The sequence below is a fragment of the Paramacrobiotus metropolitanus genome, unplaced genomic scaffold, assembly GCF_019649055.1.
Source record: "Paramacrobiotus metropolitanus isolate TYO unplaced genomic scaffold, Prichtersi_v1.0 Parri_scaffold0000008, whole genome shotgun sequence".
NCBI lineage: Eukaryota > Metazoa > Tardigrada > Eutardigrada > Parachela > Macrobiotidae > Paramacrobiotus > Paramacrobiotus metropolitanus.
In genome coordinates, this window is record NW_026570228.1 from 178850 (window position 1) to 193435 (window position 14586).

The window sequence follows — 14586 nt, forward strand, 5'->3', positions numbered from 1 at the left end:
AATCTGAATATCTATACGTACCCGGAAGTTATACATGTTGATTAATAACTTTGGCCCGACTAACATTATTCACCGCACCCACATCCAGTCTGGTCACACAATACTGGAAAGTTGTCAAAAAGTTTAACAGCTCGGTAACATCATAGTCCAACTTTCCAGTACTGGGTGAATCCAGACTGGATATGGATGCGGTGAACCATGTTACTTCCGGTACGTATAGATATCAAGTTCACATGTCAAAAAGTTTAATAGCTCTGTAACATCATGCTTCCATTTAAGTCCTTGTATCCTCACTATCCCACTCTTATGTCCTACAGTGTACTCTATGCGTATCCTTAATTTGCATCCCATCTACTTATTTTGCAGCCGACTTTTTGTTTCGCTGCCGTATCGGTCACTGTATTCCTGCAGTTCTCATTGTTTACTCCGCATATATATTACTAAGGTACCTAAAATACTTTGTAATTAACAGGATATACTTGAGGTGGATACGCGCCGCGGGAACAGTAATGATACGTTAGGATACTAAAGCGATAACATGCTTGCATTCTAAGCCGCTAAGTTGGTACTTGAAAGTTGAAAGTGATACGCATGCCAACATTTTGCTGGTTTTTCGGCAAGGTTGTGCCTTATTTTTTGCACATGCATCCTACAGATCCACAAGTGCAATATAAATATTCTCACAGTATCGATTCTCCATGTACACATGTACTGTACCCTATTAATTTTCTTTGATTTCTCAGACTTTTTACGTTTTATTATTTTTCCTTATACTTTTTGTTGTTTTCGTAGGTTTTCGTATTATTTCTCTTTTTGTTGTTTTCGTATGTTTTCTAATGTCTGGGGTAGGCTGCATGGTACACATATGCAGGGGATACACATCGCACACCTGCAGTATCCGTACGAGTACTATTTATCCCGCATGGATATGTAACGGATATACTGTCGCTGTAACGTACTTGTAAGCCGCTACGCTATTAACAATGAATAAAATTAATTACATGAAGAATACACAAAAATTTAGTAGAGGTATTCGCAGAGAGTACTACTGGATACAGTGGCAGAATGCGGATTTTGAAGATACTCGTACAATGCAAACTTCACTACTACTACTTCAATGCTTGTGATTCTGCACCTTTTGCGGTGGTTTTAAGTACAGCATTTTTTTGAATGACAAAGTAATGCTGGATTCGCAAAATCACAACAAAACTACGAAACCGAAGAAAATATTTGGGCAGAAGCAGATGGTACAATCGTTTAATTGCGGCTAGACAATTTTGAAGACAATGTACATCCTTTGTATGCTTGTATGTACATGTACAGACCAGGAGGTGGTAAAACAACGCTTGCTATGGTGACATATTATGGTCGAACAACAGCAATACAATGCACACTGCACATTATCCCGCGGTACCATACAATTCGAAAACCTGCACACTACGTAGGCCGACTTACTTTCTCATTAGCGCAACTTCAAGTAAACAGAATTATAAAATGTGGTGAGCAACTTTAGATTATTCAATTTTGGCACGGTAAGCAGTGGAGTAATAATTAAATCCTCATGAGATTATTGTGGTCCGAAAATATATTTGCATACCATGCTGTACGTCAAGATGCGGCGCTAAGCGATTTACGAAAAAGGCATTAATTGCGTGCTCTGTAGGTACGGTGCAGAAACGGTAAAACTCTGAGCCCAGTTCACTCACAGAGAGTCCAGGTAGCCTTTTTGTGGCATTTAAAAATGGTGTGGATTTTGATAAAATGGTTTTGACGATGACTACAGTACAAGCCAATTCATTGCCTTGATCGTGTTTTTCATGGGATCCTCGTAACAAACTCCACCTCTACAGTCCATCTCTACTCTAGAGTAAATTGTCAGCCTTAATTTTCCAAAAAATGGCTTATATATCGTGCGCAGAAGAGTAAACTCGATCGGAATTCGGCGCTCGTAGGTCGCAGATTTTTATTCAACAAAGGTCAATGCTACAAAACACAAAGTAGTAACGATCGAGTTCTGACGTTGTATCAGCTCAGTTACGTTACTCGCAGCACCGATTTAAATTGCATGTACGGATACGGAAAAGCACTACTTAGACAAAAACAAAGCAAATAAAAAGTTTATCCAAACTAACGTGGTACACTCACTCATCACATCTCCTTACACAATTTCGAAGCTCAAAGATTGAAAAAAAACTAAGCGAAGCTGTGAAACAGCTCTTTCTCTGCCAACCTTCCTTATCAACAAGACACTTCCGCATCGCACCATGTTGCAAAACAAGACTCACTTTCATTTCGTGCCTTCTTTTTGACAGCGGTTGCCAGCGCCGAGCAAACATTTGCAAAGTTGCTGTACTGAACGATTTCTAATAATATAATGCATAATTACACAACGCAGTGAATGTACTGTAGCCTGTAGGTTGCTGTTATCCCTCTATAGGGAATTTCGATAACACCTTATATATATGCGGAACAGTGTCGGCCATCCTGTTCTGCATAAGGAAGTTCGAATCTCCGTGGTGGAACGTACTGAACGCGCAAAGCACCTAAAGACAAATACCACAAAAATATTGTGTTCGCCTAAGCGGTTCATATTTTAACTCGCTTTCGATCGTGGCAACCCAGGAAGCAAGCGCTAATAGCAATACGTTCCTTCCTGCGACATCTTTAAACGAAGTCTTAAAAGACTGTTCCAGATCGGACATACACTTCGGTGGCTCGAGGTTTAGCCTGCAAAAGAGCAATCAACCAGTCTAAATAATTCGATAGAAATCTATTTCGGAATTAACGTTTACAAAATTATTTGGGTGAATTGTGACTTACAGCTAAGGATACCAATATCAGCAGTACTTATGCACGTAGCACTCGGTAATCGGTACACTATGTAGTGTTGTGGTAACTGTACTGTCCTCTCGCCAAACCGTTACAATACGTAATGCATGTACCTTGTAAAGCATAATAGCAGCTCTTTCCAGTACCATTTCTTTACGGATTTGTTCTTTTTTGCGGATACACGGATTTTGGCGAACCGTTCTGACAACGTGGTGTATGTCCTTGAATCCATTTCTGGGCAGCAGGTGTTTATGCATTCGTACAGCGCGCCTTGGAAGTTCTCCACGGGTTGGTAATCAAAGCGGTAAATAAACTCAGAAACACGAAATTCCGGGTTAATCGGGGTGCACTGTCTCAAGAGCCAACACCAACCGTTTTTGCGGAACCGGAAGTCGTTGATTATCAGTGTTCGACATATCTTGGAAACGTCGCCGACGGAGAAGTGTCCAGGTTCCGGGGGATCCGGTTCGAAGAATTCGGAGACGTAGTCTGCCTGGATTCGACGGATGACAACGTAATGCAGTCTGATGGACAGTCAAGAAAGCACACGGACTAGTGTTGATATGGGTGACTGCCATGGCCCCGTTAAATATACAGTTTTTGTATTCGGCGTCAGCGACATCTGCATTTGATGAGGAAGTTCGGATAGTTATTCGTTGTAGTTGCTAGCCATTGGATTTGCAAATATGATGTCTTGCTGCATCAGAGGAAGTCCCTAATGGATGACCAGCTCGAATCCACTCTGTCATTGCAGAACACATACCCGTATATTATCGACTATGCTTTTCGCGCCATAAATAAAGTGTTAAATAAATCTTCAGCAGATTCGGAAATTTTGTTTTTTCGGACAGTCGAGAAAGCACCCCGACTAGTGTTTTCGCGACTGTCCGAAGAAACAAATTTTAGAATCTGCTGAAGATTTATTTAACACTATGTTTATGGCGCGAAAAGCATTCTTAGATAGTTGGTTGTGCTACAAAATTTTACTGGGACGCTTACCTTTTCAGTATATTCCGATCGTAAATGTCGAGGTTAGAAAATACCGACGCTTTCACCGAGGAAGACATTTCCGAGAAACTTGCCAAGCTGCCAGTCGAACAACCTACCATAAAAATTATGTAACCGCAATTATAAAAAAATAAAAATTACATAAAAGTTTCGAAAAATTATTACTGAAGAGGTTCATAAAAATTTGAGAGAGCTGGGAAGTGTGCTCACGCATATCTATGCAGACTATACTATAAAGGCTGCCTAAATAACCATAAGATATACTGTAGAACAAAAACCGGAATACCATACAATATGCTTGGTTCAAAGTCTTACCATCATTATCTGCTGCAAACCGAACGATATCTGCTGAGGCGCTTGGTCAATGACGTTACATCGGGGATGGTCCAGTATAAATATTCTGGGCACGTCCACACACCAACATATTCATGTAAAAAGGTCGTTAATTGTAGCTGGGCCGCTTTGCTGAGCGGTCCACGGCTGAGCACGTCAATGCTGCAATAATGCACTGCCACCATCATGGTTTGCGACTTTTCAAGGCACCGGCCGCCACTGGAAACCGCGTTGGAACGTTCTAGAGAGTAAGCACTGGCGTAATGTACGGGCGCAATCACGTGAAAGAAAAACAGACGTCTTCATAAATGTGTTAGGTTTCGTGTTGGGAAATCGGCGAATTAGGTAGCGTATTCGCTGGCTGAGTTGAAAATCTGCAGGGTAGGCACAATGGTCATTAATCAGGTACTGCTGATCGGTGCCATCTGGTGTTTTCACCTGGATGTGTAATAGCCTCCACAGAAAAGCTTCTGGGATGTTGCTGTCGGTCTTCTTCAGCAATTTCCGCATGGGTCCACTCACACTGTAACGGCCGACCGTTTCCAGCGCTCATCAAAACTTCTATCGGAAGCTTAGCCCATGTATGCCAGAGGTCTTTGATCATCCCACGGCGGAATTCTCGTAGTTCTGTCGGCTGTGCTATGATGCGGTTAAACGGGGCCAGCTGCGACGTTGTATCCCATAGTCGAGATGTTATCAGAAGTCCTTGTTTGTTCACATCACAAACGTAACCTCGGGCCAGTGTATTGTCGTTGGTGATGAAGTCCACCACGAATCTGCCATGTTCTCCCCACCAACATATATCAAGTGATGAGATGAAATCCGTCTTGATAGGACTCCCGATTTTTGCTGGTAACATGATGCTAACACCGTTATACCGCACAGAAAATCAGATAATAAGTAATAATTAGTATGTATTTGGTAAGCCAAATGTGTAACTACTGTCCGCAGCCAGACTTCTACTTGCAAAAAAATGTTTTACTTTTGTCGGCTGGTTTAAGTTAAACACCTTCCAAGGATGCAAAAGACGATCCGTAACATCAGCAAGCTTACTGTAACGTACACTGGAATTTTAAACCCGAGCTGAAAAATCAATACTTCCATCGCGATTGTATGGTTGTAGCTTTGAAAATGTCGATCGATCGTACAGATGTTGACGTCAGATGGACACAATTTATGTGTGCATGCTGTTCAGCATCCACTGCACCACTCTGACCATTGCGCTTTCTATGGTCCCACTCCTAGCAACATATACCATTCACCATTGCCGGGAAAATAGGATAAGTTTTGCAATGGCCACACACTCTGCAGGAGTGGCGAACCTGTTTAAATGCGTTTTCTGGTTTATTAAAAAAATGCCGTTTTGAAAAATAATAAATTATACGCTATAAAATGCGATTTGTGGTTTATTATAGGCCTTTATTATTGGCATAAACCGAAATTTTTAACTTTGACAGCAATCAATAACGTACTTTATACAGTGGGGAAAAGCTTCGGAAAGCAAATGTATGTAAGAGAGCACAAGTATACTGTACATAATGCAACAAAAATGCAGCAAATCAGATTCTATGGTGGCGAGTCTGGCAGCCATTAATTAATTAATCAGTGCCAGTAATAGATTTCGGTAAATAAGAAGAGTTGACGGACAGCTGATATTCCGCCGGGTGGGGCCCAATTTCCGCTTTCTTGATGCAGCACTTTCTCATCCGGCTGAGTAATACCCGACCACCCTTTCTGTATTCTTGGCTCATTGCGACAAAGAATAACTGAAAAAAGGCATTATATTGGTAGAGTAGGGGACAACGTACAAAGAATTTGTAATCCGTAACCAGGCATAATCAAAAAAAGTAAAACGAACACTTTCATTAGAGATACTTTCAAATATTAAAAATGGCACACAAAAATCAAGTGGGATAATTTTGCAACCAATCTAAAATCTATGCTAGAATATTACAATTGCATTATTATTATCACAACCTTATTTCGGTACTGGGTTAGTTATTGTATGCACAGTATACGAAATTATTCGTGAAAGAAAAGCAATTCGGCTAGGTCCGCGTTATACGAAATATCGCCTTCATCTTATTCTTACCGGGTTAACCGCGTATCCAACCATCAGCAAGGTGCGCGTCCACATGAGTAAACGGAATTCGCGTCGCCAGACATCCGGATAAAAGTTAATCAGAATCGGTGGCGGCAGCATACACAGACAATACCACAGAAATGAACAAAACAGCACTTTCGCCAAGGCAATACGCCGCCGATGCGACTCCCGCTGACGTTCGGATGGTTCAGTCCGGTAACGTTCAGTAAACCGGCTGAATTTTTGAAGGAGAAATAGCGTTATGTAGAGCACTCCCAATAGTGCGATGGGCAGGTACGTGGACACGAAACCCATGATGCCGAAAAATGGCCCGGTGATTTTTAACGTGCCACACGCACCGGTGGGTTGCATTCCTAGCACCACGTTGAAGTTAAGGTACATCGGTAAACTGCATCCTAAGGAAATCGCCCATGCCGTGAGCAAGCTCAGTGCCAGGGTCCAGTGCGTGGTAACCTTTAACATATCAAACGGTTTTATAATTTGTGCTGCGTTTGCGATTCCAGGCGTTAGTAATACTTATAATTATTGTCTTACCGCCGGATAATGTAAACCAACCAGATGACTAAATATAGATATTTAATAGTATAGTAGCCGACATACACGTTGGTCACATGATGAAACCAGTTTCTCATACCTTTTTGCGCCACATACACGGTAGCATCGAAAAAGTGGAAATGGGCTTATCAGCCTGTCGCTAAATAACTATTGGTAAAAGCAACAAATATAGTACGTCTCGAACAGAGAAGCGTTCGTTGCGCATTATGCGTTAAAACCAACGTATTTCCCAAATTGTATATATCGCAATTGCAACGAATATCAATATTGCGCAATATATCCCAATATAGCGTACATAGCGCAATATGTATATGTTTCCTTAAACTGTATTTACCTAGCGCAATTCCAACGTGTATAGCGTTATTGTATATAGCGCAATTCAAATAGAAACGAATATAAAGGCACACAAAAAATTATGAAACCTTTTTGTAGTAGAATGGCATGACAATGGCGACGAATCGATTGGCCGCCAGGAACACCGCTGACCAGTTGCCAACAAAGACAAACAGCATTTGCAGAAACTGCACCGTGCGGCAGTCTATGGGCGTGAACCGCCCACTCTGCACTTGCAGGATGGTGGCGTTCTGTACAATGTTTAGAATTGTGCAGATAATGAAGTCGACAATTTGCGAGTGGGCGATCATGATGCCGGAGCCGGTTTGGAATTTGTTGAGAACGATCATAATCATCAGCAGACAACAGGTAAATATTGCGCCAATAGCGCCGACTACTATAGTTACGGTGAACCATGCATACAGTTCCTGCTGGCTGACCAATCGCGGTCGCGTGAAATTTGCCAACTCGGAAGTCAGATTGGAGAAGTTCGCGGTCGACATGTTTCGCACAACGATTTTTGGGACAAATGTGCCGTGCGGTGCAATAAGCTAACGAATTTACTTGAACAGGAATATACAACAAATTTTGATATTATTTTTCTGACGCCTTATACATGTGTTACTGACTCTGATGATGACGGTACCGTGATCATCAGAGCCAGTAACACATGTATAAGGAGGCTGCATTACAGTGTACGTAATTAGAGGCTGCATTACAGTGTACGTAATTTAAACCGGTTTAAATTACGTACACTGTAATGCAGCCTCTAATTAGTAATTACATTACAGACCGTACTTTATAATTAAAGGCTTGGCTAGTCATCTTTCCTGGCCGACGTTTTTGTCCGTAGGCAGTTTAGGTTTCGGCGCGTTCTGTGAGTTCAATTATGTTTGCAATTTTTGATAGAAGTATATCACGTGCCAGATCAATTTTGTTTACGGTAGACCTTTGAGGTATACCGTTATCACTATCCCGCTACCCGGTGCTTTGAGAAAAAACATTACAAATACAAATAGCAATTTAGCAAATGCGCACTTACTTAATTTTGCTTAAAAATTGAGTTCAGATTTAAAAAAATAATCCCGATAATGTCTAAACAATTTTATTTTTTTTTATTACTGTAGTAAAATCCTTCATTACGTCCCGACCCTGGTTAGGTAATAGGTGGGCTAGTCTGACACGCTCTGGTTACATTCGGGATAATTTGACAATCAATCATGTGCTGACTCATTCCAAATGATAGGTTGTGACGAACCTACCCGTTACGAAAACGCACTTCAAATCACCATAGCGAATTGTGGTTTTCAGCGTTTGTCATTTATTCAGCTGCACAATGCCAAAACTAGAGTAGCAACCAGATAAGGCACACCTTTCTGCATCAAACACTAAGTTAAAGAATCGAAATGTAAAATGTCTACACTCGGTAAGATGCTTTTTGAGCGAACACAGGAGAAACGGTCCACTCAGTTTCTGAAGCAGAGAATCAGTATTGCTTTAATGCGAGGCAATGCTGCTTGTGTACAGGAAACGTTCATTATCGGTAAGAGGTTGGACGAAGTGTATTACGTACTGAAGTGATTTACTGCCTAGTTTTCTGTTTCATTTACTTATGTAAAGAACCGATTAAACTCATAAAATCGCTAAGTCAAACATTAACAGTGAGCAGAAACATCGGTTCCCGAACTTCTCGCGTCCGGTGGTTGTCAAATTTGTGACTAAAATAATGTTGTTGCTGTGCGCAACGTAATCGTTCAGTTACAGTCAAGACATTTGCGAAATCATCCATTACTTGTGTAAAGAAAGGCAAATAAAATAAAATCTGCACAGATTCCCATGGAAGAAATTACATGATTGATTAACAGGAAGATTGGCTTTAGACATCATTTGTTCCTGTCTTCTACGTATAACGTCATGTATAAAAATACACCGACTGATTCTGGAAAGTCCGATCAACCGTCTTAAGAAGCCAGTTAACAGACGGCTTTCGGTTTTCGTGTCCAAGTTCAGCAAATAGTACCACATTGGCAAATATGGTCCCGGCTGCCTGTTGAAATCGGTTGGTCAGAAATAATAACTGATATCGTTTTCCTGATAATTATATCGTAAAGTGATATCTTAAAACTGCAGGCACTGAAATTACGCGGTACGTGTACCTCAAAGCAGATTTCATACGTAATGACGACCCCAGCCATGGAGAAACCCATCGGATCCTCTTTCACTTTCCGTGCTAACTGGTCAAAATTTCCGAACTCAGTCCCGTACTTGAATGCAAACTTGCGCAATGTTGGAAGTACAGCGACCATCTACGTAATAATTATAAAAATCATTTTCCATAATATAAGGCATTTCCGCTGTTCTTTGCGCGCAAATGATGCGCGAGGATAGTTACCTTACGAGAAATAAAAATCGCATAAAAACCTCAAAATTAAATTGTTCTTTAGGTTTCTCGAGATCCACTTTCAAATTCGAAAAAAGGTTGAATTCCTGTAAAAGTATTGGGAAAAAAAGTTGAGTGCGCGAAAGCAAAACTTGCCATATAGGCACACGAATTTGGTACCCTGTACTGTGTACTGACTACTGACTATTTCCTTTAACGAACTATTAGCAATTTAATAATAGCAAAGGAAAGCTAAAATCTTAGCCAAATACTGCGATTAAGCCACTGATACTGGCAAATATTGCTTAAAAGTGATGCTACACGTACGTTTCGGTGACACGTTACAAAAACCACAGCAACAATCACCAGTGAGGCCATGTTCCGAACAATGACGTAGAAGCCGGACGATCCAACCGTCTGGGTATCCGCATAGGACTTCCCCAAGGAATACATATACACCAACAATAAAGCAAAGTAATGCAAGGTATATAAAAAGTTGAAGGTGGAGAACTGTTTCCCGAATTTCATAATGTTTTGCCGAATATGCTCGTATCGCTGAATGGACAGAACAGCGTCGGTTACACAAGCTGCGGTGCCCGCTTTAGCGCAGATCGAAGAAGCCAGTTTCGTTAACATAATCATTGTAAACCATATCAAAGTCTGAAGAAGCATTTTGTTTAAAAAGCATATACGCCAGTACGCATAGTACACAGCAGTCAAGATATAACATGTTCTCAAGCGGCAACTGTTCGTTCCCATGTCAAGATAATAAGGCACGTCGATGAGCGCAATATCTGTAACTGTTACACTTAGGTTAAACATCACAGCTATGCAGAGAAGATAGACAGCGTTACGCTTCTCTCGTGCCGAGATATAATAGCCGAACTCCGCCTCTGTCGTCGCAACCAGTTGGTAATGCGGCCGGACGGTTTTCCATCCCACCAGGCACGCATAGATGAGGACAATGGAATAAAGAGTGTTGGACGCGTATCCAAAGATGTCGTGGAAACTAGTGGCTCTCCCCAGCGCTACGGTATCAAATACCATGTAGCACACCTGACTGGCTACATTTGCTGCGGCTTGTACGAGTCCGAATGAACTGGCCGCTGCCGTCAGCAGCGAACCAGTAGAAAACAACTCTTGAGGAAATTGACTGAATCCCATTATCCACAATACTGTCATCAAGATTTCGTAGATCCGGCTTATAAAGCCGGTAGCTGGAGCGTTTTTGTGCATTTTATTGGTAAGGGTCATTGCTCTCTAAATATTAACGAATCAAACAGATGGAATAATCAGCTAATTCGCTTATACCGAATTCCTGATCGCAACGCTAAGCATTTTTTGATTTGAGCGGTTTCCGCTGGTCCACCGCATAATACGGGCGCGTTATTGATGTAATTCTATATATCTGTACGTTTGTTTGACAGAACTTGACATTACTGAACCAGCAGCGGAGTCGAATGTCCGAAGTGTGCTCATGGTGTGCACCAACAACGATTGTCATTTAAACCCGTCAACCGGAAATGGACTCCTCAAATTTCCTTCGGGTTTCACAGAAAGCATATTTTTCCAACATCCACTCCAAACTACCGATTAAGTTTAATGATAAATGTTCTTTCGAAATATCACTGTCAACAGCTCGTATGCGGCATGCAAAAAACCGTCCATGCACTCACATTAATATTATGTTAGACATTATTTCTAGTTTTTGTTTTGCATAACCACACGAAATCGTGCACCATAATGCCGGTACATTGCAGCAGTGACGCAGTCTTAACATTTTGTCGTGATGTTGCCGATAAAAACAATTCATCTGTATTTGAATCGTACAACTCAATGCGATCGCAACTTTTGAAAACACAGAACCAAACTTTTAAATAACCCGTTGTCTGTGATATGCATATGCAAAAAGAGTTTAAAAAACGTTCGAACAACCGTGTCTGTATATTAATTGCACCAGAAAATGCCGAGTTAAAACTAGATACCGAATAGCAGTAACAAGAATTTCAGTCATTCCTTATATTACCAAGGAACCGGCCGACTGGTTCCTGATAACTGTCGCAAAGCTTTCAAGGAACCAGTAAGAAGATGGTTCTCGTGTCCCAGTTCAGCAAAAAGCACCACGTTAGCAAATATAATGCCAGCCGCCTGTTAAAAGTGGTTTTACAATGGAGATATCCTTTGAATCAACTCAAATAGACATAAGAATACACTATAATTTGTTTGTTTATCGCTTACCTCGAAACATAGGTCAAATGTAATGGTTACCCCTCCCATGGAAAAGCCAACAGGATCATTCTTAACCTTGTCCGCCAACTGTTGAAAGTTAGCTGATCTGAAGCTTTTCCCATATTTAAATATCAGTCTGCTTATTACTGGAAGAACTGCTGTCATCTGTCACGATAAAAGGCAATCAGTTTATTTTAGCATTCGAATCACAAATGTAGAGATAGGTCAAATATTGGGGCAGCATATAGCAAATGATGTTCAATAAACCAGGCTACTGTAATATATCTGTAGATGCTACGCTCAGCAGCTTACATTTTCATGGCTGGTAACAAATACCGTTGCGATAGTTGCCAGTACAAATGCACTGCGGGTAAAAAAGTAGAAGTTAGACCAATCGATCGTCTGAGTTACCGCATAGTCCTTGCCAAGAGAATACGAATTTGTCAGCAACAAGACGAAATAATGCAGAGTATACAGGAAATTAAAGACAGAAAACTGTTTTCCGAATTGCATGGTTTGTTGGCGAATGTGTTCGTAGCGCTTTATGGACAGACCAACGAAGTCTGGACTTGTGCCGTTGAAAGCGTCAGCTTCAACGCTGACAACACGGGCCAACCTCGTCAACATAATCATTGTGAACCACAACAAAATTTGTAAAAACATTTTGGAAAAAAAGCATACGCGCCAGTACGCATAATACACGGCAATCAATACAAAACAGATCTTAGAGCGACAACTGGCCGTTCCCGCGCTTTGATACAGAGGAACATCGCTCAGCACAATATCGAGAACGGTTCCACTGATGTTGACCACTAATGCCACGCCCAGAACAATCAGAGCGCTGCGCTGCACACGTGCAGGAATATGATGGATAAATTGCGTATCGATGGTCTTAACCAACTGGTACGACGGTCGAACAGTTTTCCATCCAATTAGACAAGCGTAAATCATTACAAACGAGTACAGAATCTGAGACGCGTATTCAATCAGATCGTTGAAACTAGTTTCCGTTGTCAACGGCGCGGAATCAAAGAGCATAAAATACAGTTGACTGATAATATTCGCTGCTGCTTGTACGGCTCCGAAAACGGTAGCGGCTGCCGTCAGCATTGGACGGGTGGAGTAAACTTCCTGAGGAAACTGGCTGAATCCCATCATCCACAGAACCGTCATATAGATTCCGTATATCCGGCTGATAAAACCGGTGGACGGTACATCGTTGTGCGATGCATTTATAGAAGTCATCCTTGATAACTTGATAAGTTCGTTAAAGTGTTCATCTAGCGGACGAGCAGATACAATGTTCCTGATTACCGAAGAAAAATTGTCTAAGTCGAAAGAGTTTCCGAGGCATCAGTGCATGATACCGAGACGTTGTTAGCTGTACTGACGTGATGTTATAGTTCCACGAATGATGCCAATCGTGATTCACCAAACAAAAAACTTACAAAATATTTGCATCAGCTGCCACGCCAACCAGTCATGTGTTAGGTTTCTCAAATTTCCTTTGAGTTGTGTCAGAAAATGTACAATACTATATATAGGTTCGAAAATAAATGTCCCTGCCAAAGGATCTTGTTAGGTGGTTAACCTCGCAATCTGATACGCAAGAAAAGAGTAAGAGGTTATAATTAGCATGTTGATAGAAAGTTCTTGAAAATTGCCGCCGGCATTAATTTGCGTTCTGAATAATTTCCCAATGGGTATACAGCTACGCTAACGTTAAGATGAGCGATCAAAATTAATGCGCTCTGACTTGAGCCTTTTTATCCGGCAAAGCACAACATAATGAGCACAACTTTCTGGTAGCATTTGTAACCGATAAAAACAGGAAACGAGGAAAGTGCACTCATTTTTGGAGGGCTTGACCGAAACGTGGCAGGGACACATGATAAACGAAGGTTAGTGCTGGCGGCAGCGCGGTTTAATTTGTTTTCTACAGAGAAACAGCAAATTTGCATATTTGTTACGAAGCTCAGTAAAAGCCTGTAAACGGCAAAACGACCTAACATGTATGTTGTAACTACATATTTGGACATGCCACTGCCACTGGGCGCTGATGGACTGCGCAAACTCGTTGAAGTTTCAACGGAAAACATCTGTTTTAAAATTTCCACTCCTAATTAATGAAAAGCTTTGATAACTAATAATAGGTGCTGAATGTTCTTTCAAAATTCTTATCCTTGACAGATGCAAAGTCATGCAACCACTTACATAGCCTACCTACCATTCATCACTTACCTACCATTCATCATGCTGAATTTGTTTTCGTAGTTGTTTTGAAGAACATAAATAAACGGAATCACCCACGCTAATGCCGGCATCTGCATGGGTAACGTAATACGAGCAGATTATTCTTACCGGTAACCGGTGACAGTTTTACGTCTTACGTAGTTAAGCAATCACAATTTGAGAACATACAGTACATACCTACCAGACTTGATCCCGTCTTCCGATCTGTTTTACCTAACCTTATCACATCAGTACAATCATGTTACCGTATTATTGCGCCGGGCGAAAATGATAGTCACAAATAAAAAATGCACGTAGCCGTGACACAGGGACAAAGATTCCACAGTTCTTTATTTTAGGAAAACACAACAGACTGATTTCTCATAACCGCCTCAAAGCTGTCCAGGAACCAGTCAGGAGACGGCATTCGATTCTCGTGCCCGAGTTCAGCAAAAAGCACCACGTTCGCAAATATTATGCCAGCTGCCTGTTAAAATTATTTATTAGTTTTGGATTAGAGCGCCTCCTTTTTAGCAACTCAGATAGACAAAATAAAAGAGCCAGCCATTTTGTTTATGTATCA

The 14586-nt window shown here is 41.2% G+C and overlaps 3 protein-coding genes and 1 long non-coding RNA gene across 4 annotated transcripts; all 4 read right to left on the minus strand.

The window, feature by feature from the left end:
* Nucleotides 1-1961: 1961 nt before the first annotated feature.
* On the minus strand, nt 1962-5181 carry LOC129582724 (uncharacterized). The gene is made up of 4 exons (XR_008689666.1): nt 4153-5181; nt 3829-3931; nt 2943-3571; nt 1962-2727 (listed from the first exon to the last, which is right to left on the minus strand). It is a non-coding gene; the product is annotated as an uncharacterized LOC129582724 (long non-coding RNA).
* Nucleotides 5182-6100: 919 nt separating this feature from the next.
* LOC129582812 (allatostatin-A receptor-like) lies at nt 6101-7719 on the minus strand. Its single transcript, XM_055474427.1, has 3 exons — nt 7252-7719; nt 6263-6727; nt 6101-6112 (listed from the first exon to the last, which is right to left on the minus strand). Exons 1-3 carry the CDS (start codon nt 7663-7665, stop codon nt 6101-6103), a joined length of 891 nt encoding a protein of 296 aa, XP_055330402.1. The 5' UTR covers nt 7666-7719.
* A 1051-nt stretch (nt 7720-8770) lies between these two features.
* Nucleotides 8771-10234, minus strand: LOC129582566 (uncharacterized). Its single transcript, XM_055474093.1, has 3 exons — nt 9870-10234; nt 9319-9468; nt 8771-9209 (listed from the first exon to the last, which is right to left on the minus strand). Exons 1-3 carry the CDS (start codon nt 10212-10214, stop codon nt 9075-9077), a joined length of 630 nt encoding a protein of 209 aa, XP_055330068.1. The 5' UTR covers nt 10215-10234; the 3' UTR covers nt 8771-9074.
* Nucleotides 10235-10626: 392 nt separating this feature from the next.
* On the minus strand, nt 10627-13090 carry LOC129582562 (uncharacterized). The gene is made up of 3 exons (XM_055474087.1): nt 12084-13090; nt 11781-11936; nt 10627-11690 (listed from the first exon to the last, which is right to left on the minus strand). The coding sequence occupies exons 1-3, from the start codon at nt 13014-13016 to the stop codon at nt 11565-11567; spliced, it is 1215 nt and encodes a 404-aa protein (XP_055330062.1). The 5' UTR covers nt 13017-13090; the 3' UTR covers nt 10627-11564.
* Between the last annotated feature and the right edge of the window lie 1496 nt (nt 13091-14586).